Raw genomic sequence first — 22,754 nt, 5'->3', positions numbered from 1 at the left:
TTACTTATATGTAGAATATAAAAACAAAAGAAACAAATATAATAAAACAGAAAAAGACACACAGATACAGACAACAAACTAGTTATCACCAGAGGAGAAAAGGGTAAGTGGAATGAGTGACACAGGTAAGGAAGGATTAAGGGGAACAAACTACTGGTATAAAATAAACATGTTACAGAGATTTAACACACAGCACAGGAGATCAGTCCTGGGTGTTCACTGGAAGGACTGATGCTAAAGCTGAAACTCCAATACTTTGGCCACCTCATGCAAAGAGTTGACTCATTGGAAAAGACCCTGATGCTGTGAGGGATTGGGGGCAGGAGGAGAAGGGGACGACAGAGGATAAGATGGCTGGATGGAATCACCAAGTCGATGGACGTGAGTTTGGGTAAACTCTGGGAGTTGGTGATGGACAGGGAGACCTGGTGTGCTGCGATTCATGGGGTTGCAAAGAGTCGGACATGACTGAGTGACTGAACTGAACTGAACTGAACAGGGAATATAGTCTATAATATTGTAATAATTTGTATCTTACATAATATGTAAAAATATTGAATCACCATGTTGTTCACCTGAAACATATAATATTGTAACTCAACTATGCTTCAATAAAAATAAAGTACATATGAATTTACAGGTCTTTTAAACAATTAAATATTATTTTAATTTGCACATACCCTTTACGATCATTGTACATTCTATTAATTCTATCCCATTTTGCATTCAACTGAGTAAGTGTATCCCGAATCTGAATGGCTTCAGGTCCAGAAGCTTCGAGGATAACATCCGGTTGTTTTTCATGAATGACTGCAATCTGCTCTCCGAGTTTGTCCAATTGATCTTTGATATTCTACAAAGATATTTTCATAAATTAACAAAAGCCAGCAAAGAGATATAAGAATGGAATCACAAGAGACTAAAAATTTATATTGAACAAATTACTTAAAAATAATGAGACATAATTTCTGCTCCTCAAAACTGGAAACTTTAAAAAAAAAATAATATCCAGTACAGGCCAATGCATGAGGCATGCTACATAATATTCTAACAGCAGGGAAAAACATCTTGTGATGTTCAAAGTGGCATTTGTACAGGACATAAAAAGCTTTAATAATATTCTGTAAAGGTAATGAAGTGTTTTAAAGCTAGAAATTACATATACTTTCAAACATCTAATAATGCTAATTTAAATGACAAAACTGAGTTACCAGATAAACCTATCAACTCTATCAGCGTTTATTATGACATGATACAAAAATGCAATCAAAATATATGAGTCTTGATGATATCAAATAGTTTTTGCAAATTACCTGAAAACTTTCAGACCCCTAATTAACTTACAATCAACATGACATTCCATTTCCAACCACTAGACAATCAAATTGTTCGTTCTAGGTGGTAAGATAAATGCTGACATTTTACATCAAATGACAATCAAGTTTCCAGTACAGGAATATAATTTGTACATGTGTTTGATTTTAAAATATCTCTGATGTTGCCAAAAAAACTGTGTAAATGTAAAAATCGATACCAACTATTAATAAATTAAAATTTTTGACAGCATTTCATTGGCAGTATAGGAAAAGTTTGTTTTTCATACATATTATTGATTCCTTGGCACAAATGTAAAAGGCTAAAGACCATTTAAGTAGGCACAGTGACAAATTCCTTGCTTTATTTCTATGTTAACTGCAGGTATTCAAATGTACTCTCTGGATATTTACCTTCAGAGAATCTTCCTGAAACGAGAATTCTTCATAGACAACAGAGCTTAGCTCTGGAGCATTAAGTGATAATTCAACATCATCCATGGAAAGTAAAACTTTGTTAATTTCAACCAGATAATCTGTGGGAAGGGGTGGTGATCTAATTCCAGAACCGAGCTGACTTGTTCTCTGTTGAATAGGGACTGCCTGTATAGACATCAATAATAGCAATACACATCTCTTAGAATATCCCCACAATGAACAGCAGTAAATAAAAAACTTTTTTAAAAATCAACATTATTTTGTGGAGAAATTCAATACCATAAACAGAAATTTTAAAACTTGCTTTAATTTTTTAAAAGTTTCCCTGCACTGCTATGGAAACCATTAATAATCTCTCCATAGCCTGCTGTTAAAAGGCTTAAATAAGCTGTTAATGCTTGAAAGGTTTTTCTTTAAGACTTACACCACTAAACTCCTTTAGAAAATAGGAAAGCATAACAACTCCTTTCCAAAGTTATTGAAGAAATGAGAATATGCTGCAAATCATGAAATTCTGTATGAAATAAAAATTTTAATACCATTGTTATTATTAATAATAATAATACCATTATTATTACACTCCTTTTTTTTTTTTTTAATTTCACAATTAGATTAATCACTTCTGGGCCTTGCTGGTGAAAAAGTAAATAAGGGTGAAACATGTATTTGTAACATAAGTTGAAAATGCAATGGGACGTTTAATTAAAATAATATCCAGGCAATTCAGTATATAATCTTAATCTTTGAGAACAATAAAACACAATATGAATGCCCTACATAAGACGATAGGTCCTACCATGCTAAACTCAGACAGGTTCTAACTTAGGTGGACAATTATTTATCCTGGTGTAGTATTTTCTGTATCCTCTAATCAGAGCTTTCTAAACAGTAAAGTGCTCTCAGGGATACGCCATTAGTCCCTGGGTTCAAGTCCTTTACTCTTTGACAGCTACCATTTAATAATTGCTGTCTACTGCTTGCCAATGGTCAAAGAGCATCCGACTCATGAATTAGGGTAGTTTCCTTGACACTTTCATCAGATTTCTATATTGAACTTCTGAAAAATGGTCCTCCTCTGAAAACTCAAAGATGACACTGAAAAGGCTTTCCTGGTGGCTCAGTGGTAAAGAATCCGCCTGCCAATGCAGGAAACACGAGTTTGATCCCTAATCCAGGAAAATCCCACATGCTATGGAGCTGCTAAGCTCGAGTGCCACAGCTGCTGAACCTGTGCTCTAAAGCCTGAAGTTGCAACTACTGAGCCCATGTGCCGAAACTACCGAAGCTTGTGCGCTACAGAGCCTGTGCTCTGCAACAAGAGAAACCATTGCAATGAGAAACCCACACACCATAACTAGAGAAAAAGGATGTGCAGCAAAAAAGACCCAGTACTACCCAAAATAAATAAAAAATAAATAAATAATTTTTTAAAAAAGATGACAGTGAAAACGGTCATAACTGAAAATGGTTACAATTCCTAAATGAGACCTAAAACCAAGATTAAAAACAGTGAGTGATTAGGATGGTGTTGACTCTTGCAGTCTGCATTTATCTGTCTCCTACAATCTGATAAACTACGACTTCCACCAGTTGATAGGCAGTCCTGGATAGCCAGGTAAAAAGCAAGTCCACTGATTTCTTAACTGTATCCACAGGTTTGTTTCTACCTGACACTAATATTAATTTTTATTAGACTAATGCCACACATTAAAATTTCACTCAGAAAACATGTCTAGGTATTTACTTGTATGTCTAAGAAGGCAAACTATACATTTTAAGTAAATATAAAAGAAGGCTGGAAAAAAAAATTGTGTATACTCAGGAACCAATTTTAATAAAAAGATGTGAAATATTTCTTAATAATATCTTTTTTCATATTTTAATTTTAAACAGGCCAATTTTTTGGCACATCATAAAAGGAAACTCAGTTGTTCCTCTTCTTAACTTTAAGGAAAAAGAAAAAAGATACAAAGAAAGTACTTAACAGGTTGAGTAATCACAGCAAAGGAGTGAAAAAACTGGGACCTGTTCTCCTACTTGGCTTTCGCATCTATCAACCAGTGTCTTGTTCAGAGAGCCTCTGTTTTTTCAAGACCAAAAATTACTCCAGGCCTCCAGCTATATTTGATCTGTGTTTGTAGGACATTCAACTTTATAGTATTTTCCTCATTAGCATCACTAAACATCCTACGCCAGATTGTCTTTTTCAATCTGCAATGTTGGATGACTGGTGAGAGTCACTTGTATGCCTTAACAACCACTACAAGGCAAGGAATTCTGTGCTGTTTCTTCAGTTATACAACAGATTGTGATTCTGCAAGGTCACATGTATCCGAGTCAAGGTGAACTAGGCAGGTCAGTCGGTATTTGAAACAGAAAGTTCGAAGGGTTTTTCTTTTTTTAGGAAAAAAAAACTATGTTCATTAAATACTGCATTCTTCTATTAATGCATACATGTATGTTCAGTCACTTTGGTCATGTCCCACTCTTTGTGACCTCCTGGACTACAGCCCACCAGGCCCCTCTGTCCATGGGATACTCCAGGCAAGAATACTGGAGTGGCTTGCCATGTCCCCCTCCAGTGGATCTTACCAACCCAGGGATCAAAACCAAGTCTCCTGCATCTTCTGCATCACAGGCAGATTTTTTACCCACTGAGCCACCTGGAAGGCCTTTCTATTAATACTATACACATAATCTAGGATTTCCTGAGTGAGCCTCCGTACCATTGCAGAAGCAGCAAGGCCATTCAAGATTCAAATATAAGCTTACGCTATGCTATGCTAAGTCACTTCAGTTGTGTCCGACTCTGTGTGACCCCATAGACAGCAGCCCACCAGGCTTCCCCCTCCCTGGGATTCTCCAGGCAAGAACACTGGAGTGGGTTGCCATTTCCTTCTCCAATGCATGAAAGTGAAAAGAGAAAGTGAAGTCGCTCAGTCGTGTCCGACTCTTCGCAACCCCATGGACTGCAGCCTACCAGGCTCCTCCGTCCATGGGATTTTCCCAGCAAGAGTACTGGAGAGGGGTGCCATTCCCCAAAGAGGTGTTATCCCAAGAGAGAGATCAATCAAAACACCCGAGGAGAAAAATAACATCCTCAAGATCTAACCTAGACTTTACTTCTCGATGTTGTTAAAGAATTCAGCTAGAACACAAAAGTACAGATAGATATAAGGTAGTACTAAAATTAGACAATACTACATGATGCACCTCATGCCACACAGCAACCTAAATTCCAGATACGTTAAAATTGATTTTAAATGACATTTTACAAACATTTCCCATGGGCAGAGGGGCCTGGCAGCCTATTGGCCATGGGACCCAAGAGTCGAACACACCTTAGCGACTAAACTATTACCACCGTTACCAACACTTTCTAAGCTTTGTTTTTATCAAACCATAGGGAAAACTTGGGGCTTCCCTAGCGGTTCAGACAATAAAGAATCTGCCTGCAATGCAGGAGATCTGGGTTTGATTCCTGGGTCTGAAAGATTCCCTGGAGAAGAGAATGACAACCTATTCCAGTATTCTTGCCTGGAGAATTCCATGGACAGAGGAGCTTGGCAAGCTACAGTCCGTGGGGTTGCAAAGAGATGGACATGACTGAGAACTAACACTAACACACATAGGGAGAACTTGGAACTAAATAGAGTTGAACATTCATCAACTCTCTGGAGGATAAGGACAGCTTTTTAAAAAAAAACTCAAAAAGGAAAAACCTAGTCACGTGTGGTTAAACAAAAATTTTAAATGGCTGTATATTAAAAGTAGAATAACTAAAAGATAAAAATCAATAAGATGATACTTTTAAAGCAAATATGACAAGGTTAATAGCTTTAGTTTATTAAGAGCTAGCATATAATTTAAAATAGCAATACCCTATTAAACAAATAAGAAAAGGTAATTCAATATATATTTCAAATAAGAAAATGAGTCCTTTTTTGAGTTATACTCAGAATTTTTTTAAAGCCATCTATATTGCTTTGTAGGAGAAACCATGTGAAAGGCAGTAGATGAAAAGGAAAATGATAGACAGGAACCCCTCTGTGCTCAGGGGAGACTCAGGAGGTCTCTGACCTGAGGGGTTATTTATGTTATAAACATGGACGGAAGAGAAGGAGACACTGAGGATGAGTGTGATCGTGACTGAAAGCTTAATGCCCCTTCCCTGACAAAAACTAAGGACTCTGATTATGATGTGTCAACAGTGTCAGTCTTTATTTTTTGGGGCTCCAAAATCACTGCAGGTGGTGACTGCAGCCATGAAAATAAAAGACGCTTACTCCTTGGAAGGAAAGTTATGACCAACCTAGATAGCATATTCAAAAGCAGAGACATTACTTTGCCAACAAAGGTTCGTCTAGTCAAGGCTATGGTTTTGCCTGTGGTCGTGTATGGATGTGAGTGTTGGACTGTGAAGAAGGCTGAGCGCCAAAGAATTGATGCTTTTGAACTGTGATGTTGGAGAAGACTCTTGAGAGTCCCTTGGGCTGCAAGGAGATCCAACGAGTCCATTCTGAAGGAGATCAGCCCTGGGATTTCTTTGGAAGGAATGATGATGCTAAAGCTGAAACTCCAGTACTTTGGCCACCTCATGTGAAGAGTTGACTCATTGGAAAAGACTCTGATGCTGGGAGGGATTGGGGGCAGGAGGAGAAGGGGACGCCAGAGGATGAGATGGCTGGATGGCATCACTGACTCGATGGACGTGAGTCTGAGTGAACTCCGGGAGTTGGTGATGGACAGGGAGGCCTGGCGTGCTGCGATTCATGGGGTCGCAAAGAGTCGGACATGACTGAGCGACTGAACTGAACTCAACTGAACTGAATGTAGATTTATCAGTTGTAACACACATACGTCTCTGGGGCGGGATGTGGATAAAAGAAGGGGCTGTGTGTGTATTGGGGGTGAGGGGACAGGGTGTATGCAGAAACTCTTTGCTGTGAACCCAAAACTGCTCTAAAAAAAAAAAAAAAAAAAAACAATCAAGAAATTTAATATCCCTTCCCAATAGGCTCTGGTTCCCCACTGCCTGTCACCTCCTTCCATTTTCTCTCTTCACCAATCTCCACCCAATTCTCCTTTCACTCCTTTCCCATTTCTAATCTGAATTCATAAGGAGGTTGAAGTGAAGTGAAGAGAAAGTGTTAGTAGCTCAGTCATGTCCGCCTCTGTGACCCCATGGACTGCAGCCCGCCAAGCTCCTCGCTCCAAGGGATTCTCCAGGCCAGAATACTGGAGTAGGTAGCCATTCCCTTCTCCAAGGGATCTTCCCATCTCAGAGATCAAACCCAGATCTCACTGCAGGCAGATTCTTTACCATCTGAGTCACCAGGGAAGCCCAATAATGAGGTTAGTCCAAATGAAAATTCACTGAGGAGGAAGTGAAAGAATTTTCTCAGCTAAAATCCTTCTCATGCTCCAGGTTTTTGTAGGTGCACACACCACCCAATCCTTTCTAGGCCCTTTCCCCACCTCCTCTCATCCACATAAACTTTTTAAAATCATTTAACCGGGGGTAAAAGATTTCCCATAACATGCAGTGGCTCACTGCTCACCTGAAAAAAGAGAAAAGAAAGAAAAGGAAAGAAAACAAGTCCTGTAAACTGGTGGTCCTCAATGCTGACTGTACCTTAGACTCATCTATAAAGTTTTCTTTGTCAAGTCTCCACAACCTGAAAGAATTTGATTTAACTGGTTTGAGGCTTGATTTTATTTAAGCTACTCAAGGGATTCTAATGTTCACAGTTAACAGTTTTAAAAACTATGGATTTGAAGAAGAATATAGGTTCATGTAAGAGGGACAAAAATGCTTTAATATTTTTAAATCATTTTATTTACAATAACTGATATTAGTGAAATCAAAATGAAGCCACCCTGTAATAGTATACATTAGTACATTCAAAAAGCAAACGTATTTATGTATTAAGTCTAAAAATTATCTCTATTTTGGATCATTAATGATTTCTGATTTGGGGCCCAAAGATGAAGTTCCAGAGATTAAAGATACCTTTAAAAGCAACAATTAAAGAAAGAACTATAATATAATCTAAAAGATGTTAGAAATAAAAATAGAAACAAGTCTTAAAAGACAACATATTTTTCAGATAAAATAAGAAGATAAAACTCACACCGGGGAATAACATTAAAATTAGTAAGATTCCAGAGGTACTAAGGCACCAGCTGAGAAAAGGTAGAAAAAACCAGTACAGCTATACTATATGGGGAATGACAGTTAATCACAGAGGTCAAACCACAGCCTCTATATATCATTGCAGTAACAAATCTTACACCTAAAGCTTTTTCTGCATTTCACAATATTCCTGAACAAGTTCTTTGGAATAGGAATCGTATAATTAGCCATGACTTGGGGGATGAGGAATAACCCTGAGAAAAATACAGAAAGTGGGCTGGAGCTATGGAAAGCTTGGGGAATAACTAATAGGTAAAAATCACAGGAGTCTGAATTATGGAAGGGATACAGGACTTAGGAAGTTACTTTCCCAGGTTCATAAAACAAGTAACTGGCAGAACTGGATTCAACTGCCAGTTCAGGCCCGTATCTTATTTCATTTGGACATACTGGCTTTAATCCTTCCTCAATGTGGTGTGAGGAACAAAGCCTATGAGGAACAGGAAAGGATTGAGAAGATTTTGAGGTTTCTACCTTGAGAATGGATAGTTTTGAAAAATAACTAAGATAGGGAAAAAATTAGGAAACAGGTTCGGGGTAGTGAGAGGGCCAGTTCAACTTGGAACCTGTTACAAGGCAGCAGTATAAACAGATGGGGACATCTTCTCGTAGATTCCAACATCATCAACGAAAACTGGTTCTAGGATTACCTAACAGACCTCTAAGGAACACCAGCATATTTACAATGCAGCTGCAAAGATGGCCATTGAAAAGGGAGCTGGTGGTGAATCATTTTCTAGAATATAAATCATATTTTATCAATGTCACAAATTTAGTTATTTGTAAACTAGAATTTTTTTAATGTGGTCAAGACCTCCACACATAAAATACAAAACTGAAGGAAGAAGTCACACACCAAAGGTTTAAAACATTATCAGAAATCCAAAAGGGATGTCCTATAATAAAGTTTTATGTTTCTATTTTCTTAGTGTTGTCTCATCCAAAAATATAAACCTATCTAGCAATACACACTAGAAAGGAGAAGGAAATACCATTGCAATTGGTTTGTTTTGAGACATCATTGATTTGAGGTCTCATTGATTTGATAAATCATTTCTCAAATGATTTCAGAAATCATTTGATTTGCAACATCAAACATCTGAATGGCAAGAGCTGAAAAAGTTACGTAAGTGGAAAAGAATCTCCCCCATGACAATACCTTAGCTTTGTTGTATCTTGTGTGCAAAAGTAGTAACTGCAAACGGATCTTTTCTTTTTTAGTATCTTCCATAGGTTGATGCAACATTTGTTCTCCTCTTTGTAGAACTTCCTCAATCTGGGCTCTCTCCTCATCCATCTGAATGTTTGAAAGACATAAATTACTCAAAAGGAAAAAGCACAAGGTCAATTACTATCAGTTCCAAGCAGAACCAACCTACAAAGTACAGTATAGTCAACACATGTTTATCTGCATGATACACAAGAAATGTTTGTGTTTTTCTTAAAATATTTCATATATGAAGTTAAAATAGCTCATAAAGACTGCTAGTTTAGAAGTTAAATAGCACTAAGATAACACTATCGTCAGAAAATATGTCTATTTTTTTAAGATATTGTGTAAATCCCATGACAAATCTCACTTTGACACTTTGCAGAAAATCACATTTAAATCTGTTCTACCATGTTTGGCAGATATCTGGGTAAACATCATTAGTGTAAAGATGTGATTAACACAGAAGAAAAGTGACAGCACCATGGTTTTGAAAATCTCCTTGAACGAACCTTTTCATCTTCATCACTGGATTCCAAGTGTTTTTCCATAACCTTTAACATATTATCTATGTCACTTTCTAATTTTTCCAAGTCAGAGAAAGGCACACCAACTTCAAATGCTTCACTGGTGACCAGACACGGATACGATAACGGTTCCTGGCCAATTAGCAACTGTGGAGGGAAAAACGTTCCTTGAAAAGATGGTCTTAACTTGACCTTTCACCGTTAATCAGTATCAAAAAAGAACCAGAATTTATTTGAATTGACTTTAGTTTATCCACTCACACAGCAATAATTTTACCAACTTGGGCGTCTCTGATTACCACGTTCTCCAAACTCCAGGCACAGATGTGAAGTAGTGTGCAAGTGACCCTGACTGCCTAGAGTATGTGAGGGGCATTCTAGGACCACAAACAAATACATCAGGAAACAGTGCCATGACGCAGAAGCCAGCCCTGCCTTGGCCACAGAGAGGAAGAAAGACCACCTCCTAATACAGGAACATCACAAAGAATGACTCCCAATTAATGTTCTCCAGTACAGGGCCCCTTGGATTGTGATACCCAAACTTCACAAAAGTATACCTTTCTCAATGTGGTACTTTCAGACAATATCTACATAGAAATAGTTTATATGGACGTGCCTAAAATCAATGTGTGTGCACGCTCAGTCGCTTCAGTTGTGTTTGACTCTTCACTACCCCATGGACTGCAGCCCACCAGGCTCCTTGGTCCATGGGATTCTCCAGGCCAGAATACTGTAGTGGGTTGCCATGCCCTGTCTCCAGAAGATCTTCCCAACCCAGGGATCGAACCCATGTCACCTAAATCTTCTGCAATGCAGGCAGATTCTTTACCAATGAGCCACTGGAGAAGTCCAAAATCAATGTAACAACTTTAATAAAATGAAATGCAGGAAAACTGGCAGTGTTGACTGAATATGGGGAAGCTAGCAACCTCTCCGGAAAAATCTATTTACAGCAGTTATATGTACAACTTTCACAACAATTTCAAGGAATTCTACAAAGTGATCCTAAGGGCATATTAAGAGACAAGCAAAAAGACATGCGTAAGAGAATTTTAACAAGACAATATTTATAAAAGCACAATAAAAGTGGAAAACTGACTTAAAAACCACAACAGATCATATAATTGAATAGCTGTTAAAAACCTTGTCAAAGGAGAATACACAAAACAATATAAAAATTTTGATACTTCAATATCACATACATATAAGAATAGAATTACATGCCAGAATGTTAACAGAAATTATTTATGGGAAAAATAATCATTTTCTTCGTACTTTCTTTCAATCCACCTCCTATGTCTCCTGGATTACTCTTTTACACTTGTAGAAAAATCTCCCACAGACCTGCTGAAAAGACTAAATAAGTAAGCTTAGGTCACAAGGTAAGGAAGGCAAGAATTAAAGCAAGATTTTTGTTTGTTTTCTTTAAGTTGCAAATAATCTAAATATATTCTTAGGCTATGAAAGATAGTTTGGCCTATTATATCAGATATTTTGGGATTCCCTGGTGGCTCAGTGGTAAGAATCTGCCTGCAAATACAGGAGACCCAGGTTTGATTCCTGGGGCAGGATGATCCCCTGTAGAAGGAAATGGTTAACCCATTCTGGTATCCTTGCCTGGGAAATCCCATGGACAGAGCTGCCTGGTGGGCTGTAGTCCATGAGGTTGCAAAGAGTCAGACAGGACTTAGCGACTAAACGACAACATCAGATATTTCAAAACAAAGCAAAGTTAGAGAATATTTGCTGCTGTTCCTGCTGCTAAGTCATGTCAGTCGTGTCCGACTCTGTGCGACCCCATAGACAGCAGCCCACCAGGCTCCCCCGTCCCTGGGATTCTCCAGGCAAGAACACTGGAGTGGGTTGCCATTTCCCTCTCCAATGCATGAAAGTGAAAAGTGAAAGTGAAGTCACTCAGTCATGTCCAACTCTTAGCAACAAAAATGAGGACCCTTCCTCTTAGATAATTTCAATACTTGAAACCTTTTCTCAAATGGGTTATTATCTTTTATACTAACTTCTTAGATCTCTCCTTCATTTGCACAATCATAAATAAGAACAAATGCTCCAATCAAAGAAAAGTGATAAAACCATTTTCGTTTAATTTTTTGTTGTATATACCATATAATTGAGGCTTCCCAGGTGGCGCTAGCAGTAAAGAACCTGCTTGCCAATACAGGTAGATGTAAGAGACGTGGGTTCAGTCCCTGGGCGGGGAAGATCCCCTGGTGAAAGGCATGGCAACCCACTCCAGTATTCTTGCCTGGAGAATCCCATAGACTGAGGAGCCTGGCAGGTTACATTCCATAGGGTCACAAAGAGTCGGACACAACTGAAGCAACTTAGCACTAGCACCATATAACTACCTACCATTCAGCTACATATGTACAAGAAAATAGTTTTATATAAAAACATAATTACTTACTTTGGCACTTCTGATGTGTTGAGAGACCTTTTCAAAATTTCTGTTCAATTCAGCTAATTTTGGTTCTACAAGCTCCCGGCTTGAGCCTCCACGTGCATTCATCAAAACAACAGCTTGATCTCGGACATTTTGTACTTGGAGATTGACATCATCCATCTCAGAGAGTAAACGCTAATTGTAAGAAAGCATGAAATTATCACATGGGAAAAATCGAAATCAAACATGGGTGCAGTGTTAACTGGGAAGTAAAGGGAGCTTAAACAAATGTCTGAGACTCCTAGTAAGAGACTTCAGTACCATCAGTTTGAATAAGAGCTGTTCATATATTTAAAGAGAGAGAGAGAGACTCATTCATGCTATACGGGAAGCACTTTAAACTACTCCTAGTTTATATAAAACTTTACTTTATAATTGAATAGTCTATAAGATTTATTGTGTCATTTATTTCCTCAACCATCTTATTCTAAGAATTGCGAAGTTTCTTGAGGCTGATAAAAGATTAAGTAGCAAGGAACAAACTTTAACTTCTTTTCCCCCTAGAAATCTTGTTTACCGCCATCCCGCTTCCCTTGGTGAAGGTAAACTGATTTGGAAGGGAGTTGAATATTACCATTTAGTTTTTAACTAAAATGCACAACATTACGCAGTTTCCTCTGGCTAATTTCATAATGGTCATTAAATTCATTTTCAGGCCTAAGAAAGGGATGCAAATACCTGCCTCAATTCCTACTTCATTCGTAAGTTTTTGAAAAGTGCTGGAATTCTCTCAGAAGTATGGCTATGAGTACATGTTGAGTGAAGTACTAGCTTATCTGTATGTGTCTATAAATTCTGCAGATGTTTTCCTGGTGATTGACAAGAATGAAGGATACCGCAAGGCACTCAATGATCTAAGACGTGGAGCCTAATCCACTGAGCTGAAGAATCTGCTTACTTGTTAGGGTGGCTGAGAGAAAATAAGAAGTCTGAGGAAGTTTTAAAATTAGTGTATGTAGCTAGAAACAGGAGAATATCAGCTTAACTATGGAACTTTTAGAATGTGTTCTCTTGCATCTAAATCTGATTGTCATATTAAAAAAACAACAACAACCAGCCATGGCTTGTCTCAAATTTTGCTAGTTCTGTAGCGATTCTTGAAATTCCCTTTAAGAAAAATCAAGCGGAAAGAAATAAACACTTTGCAGATAGGTCTTGGCTTTTATGAAAAAATTGTCTAAAGGTTATGTTAAACATATGTTAGTGATTTAATGTAATAAATTTAATAAATTCACTAAAAATGTAGTCCTGGAAATAAGGAAAATGTAGTGAAGAAAGGAATCTATCTCATTCTTTAAAGGTTTTATAGATGCATAATTAAACACTCTAAAATGGTTTTGTTTCATATGAGCCATTCGGTGTGAAAAAGCTCTGTAACGTCTAAAGGACCTGAAATAATTGTTATTTTGCTGGCAACAGACACATTCTTTATTGTTTGCAGGTTCCTCATCAAATCTTTAATTATGCAGTGATTCCTGTCATCAATAAACAATGTGAAGGGGAAAAAAGATTCATTCAGTAATGTCTGCAAAATGTTGCGAGAGTATATTTGTAACCCAGAATTCAACTGTTCATCCATGTCTGATGTGTCAGAGAGTTCCAAAGAAGGATTGGTGGGGCCTGAGCAGTAGATAGAAAAGATTTCCCAGGGGTAATTCTTAAAAGTTAGGTCTGACCTTCAACTTTGAAACAAAATGTAAAAACACAGGAAAGAATAAGGGCTACTCTTGGCACTTTTCTGAGACTCTGGAGTCCCCAAGACAAAAATTTCTTCTTTGCTTATCACCAGTGAGTAAGGGTATCAAGAAGCTGAGCAAAGTGAAGAAGTCTGCCATACTGCACTTCTGAAAACGTGTACTATCTTTTTTTTCACAGCTGATCCCTCTAAAAAGCTGGGTCGGTGGAGAATATGCACCAAGAAATGAAAGCCAAATATACTCATTATGAAGTCAGTTCTGCTCCAACTTTCTATAAATTGAAGAAATTGAAGAAACTTTCAATTTCTTCCAAATGTTGCAAGTCATGAAAAAAATAACTTTTTCATGCACTTTCAAGCACTTTTGCTGTTAACTAACAATGCAGCATTCAACTATGCAGCATGACAAAATGAAGAAGTATTTTCTGGTTTCCTAAGCTTATTAAATTACAATGGAAAAATTATGTTAACAATCCCATAATGTGGCACTTTCAGATGCCAATTCTTATCTAAGAGGAATGGAACAAAAATTTAGCTAAGACAAAAACCAACAAACAAACAAACAAAAAGACTCATTCTGTTTATCCCACCAACATAAAAGCACATGTGTACAAGTAACTTGAAGTATTCCTCAAGAGAAAGGTGACAGCTAAACCTTCCATTCTCAGAAGTGCTACTGATCCTCTGTCTGCTACCTTCACAATTTCTTCCCGTTTGCTTGCTGGCTTCTTTTCGATCTCATCCAATAGTGCTTCAGCTTGATAAAGCCAGGTGCTTATGTGGGCAACATTTCCATCAAATATTTCCAACTGGTTCTGATGGTTCTAGAAAGGAATTAATAAAACACTGATACAACCATATGAAATAATTAAGACAATAATCTTCAAAGACATTTTAAAAGTCTTCAAAGACCTAAGTAATGCTGAATTTCAAGAAGAACTTCTACCTTCCTGCAAAGCTCTTCCTCAATGGATAAATCTCATTCCAAAATATGCACAGATGTAAAAGTGAAAGTGTTAGTCACTCAGCCATGTCCGACTCAGCAATCCCATGGACTGCAGCCTGCCAGGCTCCACTGTCCACGGAATTTTCCAGTCAAGAATACTGGAGTGGGTAGCCATTCCCTTCACCAGGGGATCTTCCCAACCGAGGGATCAAACCTGGGTCTCCCACATTGCCAGCAGATTCTTTACTGTCTGAGCACCAAGGAAGCACAGCTGTGGTTGGGTACTTTTTTATTTTAATTTAGACCTCAACATAATGAAAAATTGAAGAATAAAAGGCAAAAAGTTTCTTTATAAATTTCATTTTATTTTAATCCCTATTTCTCATTCATATATCACAAATAATCTTTTTGGCCTGCCTGGATCATATTAGTTAAGAACTCATTTAAGGCAGCAGCAGCATTTAAGGAAGTACTAGTAAAAAAGTAATTCAAATATGCTTGAATAGATTTTGCCTACTCAAAGCTTGAGTGCTTGAGGCAGGGCCCATGTCTTTTCACCTCAGTACCATCAGCACTTAACATGACACTTGGCATAGACCACAGTGATATTTCCTGAAGCATGATATAACATGTGATTGAGAGATAAATTTGAAAACAGAAGCAAACACTTAAGCCAATTAAAACAGGGCAGACTTCCTGAGGCAAAAGCAAGAATTTAGAATGTGATCAAAAAGAGTGCAGAAGCCTTATGATGAAATTAACAACTTTTAGGAAATATATTTTATAGGATGAAGGAAGTTTAAAAATAAGCAAATTATTAATCTATAACATGAAATAAATCATTGAAAAGTAGAATGAGAATAAATGACATAAGTAAAGTTTTGACAGTGGTCTGGATTCTAATTAAGAATTGATAAACATCAGACCAAAGCAGATAAATCAAGTGAAATAGAAAGATATTATTTGAAAGGAGAATTTAGAAGGTACAGACTGCAGAAGACAGAAGGACGGACCATGAGAATGTGGAATAAAACTAGTTAAAATAAAAATGAATGTATAAAATAGTTAAAGAACATATTCTATGAGCCAAGATTTCACATTTGTTATTCAACACTTAACAACTTTGTTAGATATGTTCTTTTAATTCCATTTTATATATAGGGAAATTAAAACTTAGTGAAATTAAGTAATTAACACAAGGTTATGAAGATAGTAAGTTGTAGATGAACTCTGAATATCAATCTGACAGGTCAAGATGTAAGCCCACCAACTTCAATGCCCTACACATTCTGATTGATTTCAATAAATATTGAAACACATGATAATTTATTCTTCTCTGTTTCTATCCATTACCCAATAATTCTACGAATTTGGAAAAAGTCCTATCTCAGATATATCTGAAGAAATAATAATTTATAGATGAGAACTCTTTTTGAGGGAGGAGACGGTGATGCTGCTACATAGTATTCATTGCTAGTATTAATACAAGAGAAACAGAAAACATTATGAAAGTAGAGGGTCACTATTTTCATGAAATACTAGTTAATTGTGTAGTGGTGTAACAAAGATTAATAGCATATAACACTTAATTACTATAATGATCATAATAATATCTAAAATTGTTTTTAGTTATATAAGAGCAGTACATGTTTTATACTATATAATCACAAAAACTGTATGAGGTAAAAATTATAATAATGTCCATTTTACATATGAGAAAACTGAGATTTAGAGAATGCTTAATTTAAGTAATTTGACCAAGGTCCTCCGGTTTATAGTCAAAACTTTAACTTGGGTTATCCAATATTAGAACCTGTGCCCTTAACTAGTACACCAATTTTAGAACATTACAAACATTATATATATATATAGTCTATAATAGTATGAAAATTAAATACAATATTAAGTCATTTAAATGTAGCAAATAAGTTACATTTAGTAAGATGTTCAAGTACGTATTTCTAGGTATATCACAAATGGTTTATTACTTAATAGAAATGAAGTACTTTAAACTCTTTCTGGTTATTATCTTTTCAAAGCAAAAGATAAAATGTAGTCTAAATGAAATTAATTCACAAGCAAAACATTATTGTGACAAACAGAAAACAGGCTTTGGAATTCCAATCCAAACTGTCTTTATTTTCACGTATTCCCAAGAGAAACGATTTCGCCATGAGGCTCTTGCTGCAACTCACCATCAGGGTGCTGCACCAATCCTCAGCCCAGGTACGAACCCGGCTCCAGCCAGCACTAAGCACACAGAGCTTCTCTTCCAAGACGGCCTCGCTGCCCTCGATCAAGTTCCGTAGGGCAGCACTGCTCTCTGTGATGCTGTTCAAATCAGCTTTTCTTTTTTCCAGATCCTTCAGAATATTCTAGAAAATAAAAATTCCAAGACCCACTTGATCTTGCAGAACATTATAAAAGTTTACACAACCTTCACTTTTAAAATATTTTTCTTCCATATATATACAACTCCCTAGATTGCTTACACACGTCAAAAGTGCACAAGATTCCCCAACTTGCTAACATGAGAGTTTTTAAGTTTCAAATAAAAATTAACTATTTAATTATATGAATACCAAAGACTGTAATGATCTTAGATGTGGAAAGGTAATTATTTCATTTATTTTTAAGTATAAATTTATTACACACCAACAATTATCTGCATCATAAGTTTAGATATAAAGAATCAATTTCATTTTCAGTAACTACAAGCGGGCGAAGCAGAACTACCCCAGAACTCAAAATTCTAAAATATTCATAGTGAATTTATCTCCTTGACTACTACAGGAAACAACTAACATGCGCTATATTTATATGCAAGGACTACAACCTGACGTGAAGAACCGACTCATTTGAAAAGACCCTGATGCTGCGAAAGACTGAAGGTGGGAGGAGAAGGGAACGACAGAGGATGAAATGGCTGGATGGCATCACTGACTTGATGGACATGAGTCTGGGTAAACTCCGGGAGTTGGTGATGGACAGGGAGGCTTGGCGTGTTGCACTCCATGGGGTTGCAAAGAACTGGACACAACTGAGCGACTGAACTGAACTGAACAGCCCTATAACTTAACATACAGTCTGTTTATAAACATTACAAAAAATATTTCATCTTAAGTACATCACAGGAAAAGTAGCACGTCTAAGCTTTGATTCTGCAATTGTCATATTATGTAACGGTAATACTCTGGATGGTATTATGATAACTTGATTCTCACATTTATAAGTTTGACCAGAGAATTATAAAGAGAATGTTGGGTTCCAAAATTAAAACTGCAAAGTTCTTTCAATCAAAAAGTGGCATGCACATATCTACCCTACTGCTGTTGTACCTTTTTAGAATAATATTTAAATAAATCATTTCAAGGAGCTCAAGTCCACATTCAGTCTCACATCATTCAATCACATTTTGAAAGATAAAAATCGCAAGTGAGTCAAGATGTAAGACTCATTTGGACTCATTAATTACCAGTATATTTATAAAGACATCAAAATACTTCTCTCAAGTAAATGTTCTTCTCCAGCAAGGAGGGGGGAAAAAAACAGAAAAACAGAATACCCACAGCCATGCTCTCTTCAGTTATTAACTTTTTACATTCCTTCAGTGGCTATGGACTGATTGGCTGCAATAGTCTTTAAAAACTATAAGAAATAATTAATTACATGCAACTAAATTTAAACAGTACACAAACTATGTTAACAGATTTTATTGTAAAGAAAATGGCTACACCGAAAATGCTGATTTTTAAGCTATGGAATAAAAACATTAAATTCTGGAATGAAGATGCTATTTAAATTTTGCATTGGAAAATGATTTTATAGTGGTGGAATGGAGAAGGCAATGGCACCCCACTCCAGTACTCTTGCCTGGAAAATCCCATGGACAGAGGAGCCTGGTAGGCTGCAGTCCATGGGGTCACTAAGAGTCAGGCTCGACTGAGCAACTTCACTTTCACTTTTCACTTTCATGCATTGGAGAAGGAAATGGCAACCCACTCCAGTGTGCTTGCCTGGAGAATCCCAGGGACAGGGGGGGCCTAGTAGGCTGCCGTCATGGGGTCACACAGAGTCGGACACGACTGAAGCGACTTAGCAGTAGCAGCATAATGGTGGAAATACACTGAAGAGTTGTAAAATACGCATGGTTCTTAAATCTGACAATAAAACATTGAAAAAATTTGGTGATAACGTTACGTACTGATGTTTCATTTGGTTTACTTTAATGATGTGAATGTACTGTGAATTTGTGATTTGTATATACCATCTTCATTATTTCAAATCTAAAATAAGATTAAGTGGGAATTTAAGAGTGAATGGTTCCAGAAGAAATAAATATCATTACTGTCTTTGCCTTAAAAATGATAAGAATCAACTGAAAAACTAATTGAATTTATGTGAGTGCACAAAGATGATTAAAAATTAAATATGCAAAAATTGATATTGCCTGTGTACCAGGTATAAGGAATTACTTTAAAATAAAAAGAAAAGTATACTTTTTACATACCAATAAAATAAACACACAGGAATAAACTTTTTGGCATATATGCATAATGTTTACAAAGCATTATGTAGAGAGGGAATTTGGAGAGGAAATGAGACATTTACATGTTAATAAAAAGACTTAATTTAGTAAAGATGTCAATTCCCCTCAAAACAAATTTATAAATTTATGGCAATTCAAACCAAAGTTTTTAAAAGAATTTTTTTAAGAATTTAAGAGTAATAATTTTAAAATTCATATGAGTATATACAAAGGAAGGAACATAAAGTCAGGAAATCCTGTCATTAACTACATGCTGAAGTTTATTATAGAACCACATATTAAATACTTGAAGAACTTTTCAGAGGGTCAGATCAGTGAAGTAGAAAATAAAGGAAAGTAACAGACAAAAAGAATACATGAATTGAGCAGGTCAAATCAGTGAGGAAGGGATAATTATTCAACAAGTAGTGCTGAGATAACTAGCAAACTATTTGGGGAAAAAAGGGTTAGAGCCTTACCTCATTACATACACCAAACTAAATTCCAGAAGGATTAAAGTATTAAAGGTAAAAAAGATGAAACTATAAAAGAGCTAGAAGAGAATATAAGTAAATAATTATGTAATTTTGTTGTAAATTTGGCCTTTCTAAACACTAAAGGCAGAAATAATTAGGGAAAAAAAAAAGATTGTATTCTTTAAAAAATGTATAAAAACTGTTTTAAAAATATACAGAACAGAAAGGAAACTAGATGGCAAAAAATTGCATCAATACACAACATATTAAGCTTTAATAATTGTAACAGGTAAAGATCTCCAAATTATAAGATCAAATGGAGACAGAAGCTACAAATGGCCTATATGCTAAAGGAAAATGTTCTAATTAAATAACCAAGACATGTTATTTGCCTACCATTGTCAAAAGTTTAGTTAAAACAGGCAAGTAGGAATTCTCACTCACAGCTGTTGGGTAAAACATTTCTCAAGGACAATTTCATAACCAGTATTAGCTTTAAAATGGATACATCCCTTGACCCAATATTTTTAGAGCTAAGAATTTATCCTCAGAAAATTAATTACAAATATATGCTAGGATTTAACCACAAGTATACTCATCACAGCAGTTTTTACAATAGTGAAAACTGGTAATAATTTAAATGGCTATGAATGGAGGAATGGGACAATAAGAAATAAAATATTCAATGAAATGCTATCTATCTCCAATGTGTGACACAAAACACTTGCAGATACAAGAAAATGTTAAAGATATAACCTGCTTTTCAAAAAGGTAATGAAAGACTAGATATAATTCTTTTTAAAAGATATACTTGTGCCTCCATGTCTACATGGGCCTACAAAAAAACTGAAATGATAACAGGGTATTCTTTGAACAAAGATCATTTTTGCTCCTGTCTCTTTTTTGGTATTACACTATGCAAATATCATTCAATTAGCTTATAAGACTCATGGGACTAATAAAAAAATAATGACTTTCAAAATGTATTGTAGAAAAAAGATAATATTTCCTTGACAAAGCTTTAATTAAAAAAAATATATAGTTAAGTGCCTTTGGTTGCCATTCATCCACCGTAACCCATGAATTCCAGTGTTTTTCACTTCCTTCATGTATCCCTTTTACTCCATACAGCCCACAGCAATTATACATTCCATGAGCTATTAAACTGAGAACATTCTTTCTAGTGACTAATATCTTGAGTTTCTTACAACAGCTAACTCCAAAGAGCATTCAAATTAAGGAATTATATCACACCACCTCAGAGCACTTCCCTCTTCACACCCCAAAAGTCGACACCTGTAGAAGTCAAAACTGATACCTGGGGTTTTATATAAAGCTCTGTCACAGTACTGATCATTTATTTTCAGCATTTATCTCTAGTATATATGCTTCTTAGAAAATGAATTGAGAAAAAGAGAATGCCTTGGTTAAAAAAAAGAAAAACTACTTCGTGTTTCATTCAATTCTTTGTCCACCTCAAAAGAGAATTGGCAAATCAACTCTCTAATCTATGTGATTTCTAAGTAAATATAGGACTAGAGAAAATTCTTTGATCATTTATTGATTTTTTTTTTAATTCTGTTTCTCTGCTCTCTACAGTTAGCAATTAGCTTGCAATAGAAAGATTAGTTACTGGTATAAAACTTACTATAGAAGAATTAATAAATTCAGCACAATACTTTGTGAAGAATGAATACTCAAAAAATGTCACTGATTTTGAAGGTGATAGTTACACTGTATAAGTATAATGACTACAAAGACTTTGTTGGGCCATGTGAGTTTAACTCTTCAGCATCAAGATAAAAATACCTTCTGAGGAATTCCTTTCCAGTTGTTTGGACTCTGCACTTTCACTGCCGAGGACCCGGGTTCAATCCCTGGTGGGGAACGAAGATCCCACAAGCTGAGAGGTGTGGCCAAAATCAATCAATAAATCTTTCCCCTATCTTAATATACACATATGTATATATTATATGTATATGTGTATAATGCGTGTGTGTGTGTGTCTTCTGAAGTTAGTTGCTTTTAAAGTATTCTTATTCTTTTTTAGGATAGAGATGTGGAAAAAAGAATGGAAAAAGGAAAAGACGATATTTAGTAAGAAATGGAGACAAATGACATAAACCCAGATTTCTCTGATCAAAATGCCACAGATTATACTGGTAATTTTTGTGGTTCACCTGAACTACAACTTACTTTAGCCCAGGAAATTTCTGTATCCAAATCACCAAGCAAAGTTTCTGAAGTGGATTTCTGTACCAATTCTGTTTCGGTAACAGAAAGCCATTCAGAGAGAGAAGCAGCCTCTTTCTTCATCTTCCGAGCCAACTGGGATGCTCTTTCCAGATCCTGTTTTCCCTCTGTCACCTTAAAAAAAAAACACGAAAGAGATGAACATGGGTGGAAACAAATATGAACTAAAGATCCACACAGATTCATAGTTAACCCCCAAGACATACCTAACCTTTATCTCTGGCACCTAGAATCACTCCATTCTTGCATTTCTGCAGGAAGACAATATACTGTAGTGGTTAAGTGTCAGGCAACCCTGGATTTTCATCTTAGTTCTACCACTTAACTTCCTAAGTGACCCTGGTAGAGATATAGCCCTCAGAAGGTTGTTATGAGCCTTTAGTGAGGAAAATATATACACGAAGGTCTTGCCCCAGTCCCTTCAACAAGATTAAGGAATCAATTAATATCATCTTTCATCATTTTGAGCAGAAGATGTCTTAAAACCCTCTCAATGAGGGATTCTGTTTAAAAAACAAACACACATCAACATGAGGGAGAAATAGCAAGATTTTTTACAATCATATGTTTCACAATTAACTGCTTAATTTAAAATACATTAAATGGCTATGGATTACAAACTTTTATTACTATTTTGTTCTTACTGTTGTTGTTAGAAAGCAAAATGAACTTAACAGACATTTACCAGCCTCTCATATTATACTAAC

The 22,754-nt window shown here is 36.1% G+C and overlaps 1 protein-coding gene across 10 annotated transcripts in view; it reads right to left on the bottom strand.

The window, feature by feature from the left end:
• The window catches only part of UTRN (utrophin), a 557,788-nt gene that overhangs the window by 324,997 nt on the left and 210,037 nt on the right, over positions 1–22,754 (bottom strand). For all 10 annotated transcript variants that reach the window (XM_070795583.1, XM_070795587.1, XM_070795585.1 and 7 more), the window contains 8 exons: positions 21,991–22,161; positions 16,986–17,165; positions 14,540–14,668; positions 12,113–12,283; positions 9,670–9,831; positions 9,107–9,244; positions 1,728–1,916; positions 681–853 (listed from right to left, as the gene is read on the bottom strand). In XM_070795583.1, coding sequence (XP_070651684.1) covers positions 681–853; positions 1,728–1,916; positions 9,107–9,244; positions 9,670–9,831; positions 12,113–12,283; positions 14,540–14,668; positions 16,986–17,165; positions 21,991–22,161 — 1,313 coding nt within the window. The remainder of the gene's footprint in view (positions 1–680; positions 854–1,727; positions 1,917–9,106; positions 9,245–9,669; positions 9,832–12,112; positions 12,284–14,539; positions 14,669–16,985; positions 17,166–21,990; positions 22,162–22,754) is intronic.

This window comes from Bos indicus, chromosome 9 (assembly GCF_029378745.1).
Source record: "Bos indicus isolate NIAB-ARS_2022 breed Sahiwal x Tharparkar chromosome 9, NIAB-ARS_B.indTharparkar_mat_pri_1.0, whole genome shotgun sequence".
Taxonomy (NCBI): domain Eukaryota; kingdom Metazoa; phylum Chordata; class Mammalia; order Artiodactyla; family Bovidae; genus Bos; species Bos indicus.
The sequence above is the reverse complement of the archived record's forward strand: the minus strand, read 5'-3'. Positions and strand labels throughout refer to the sequence as shown.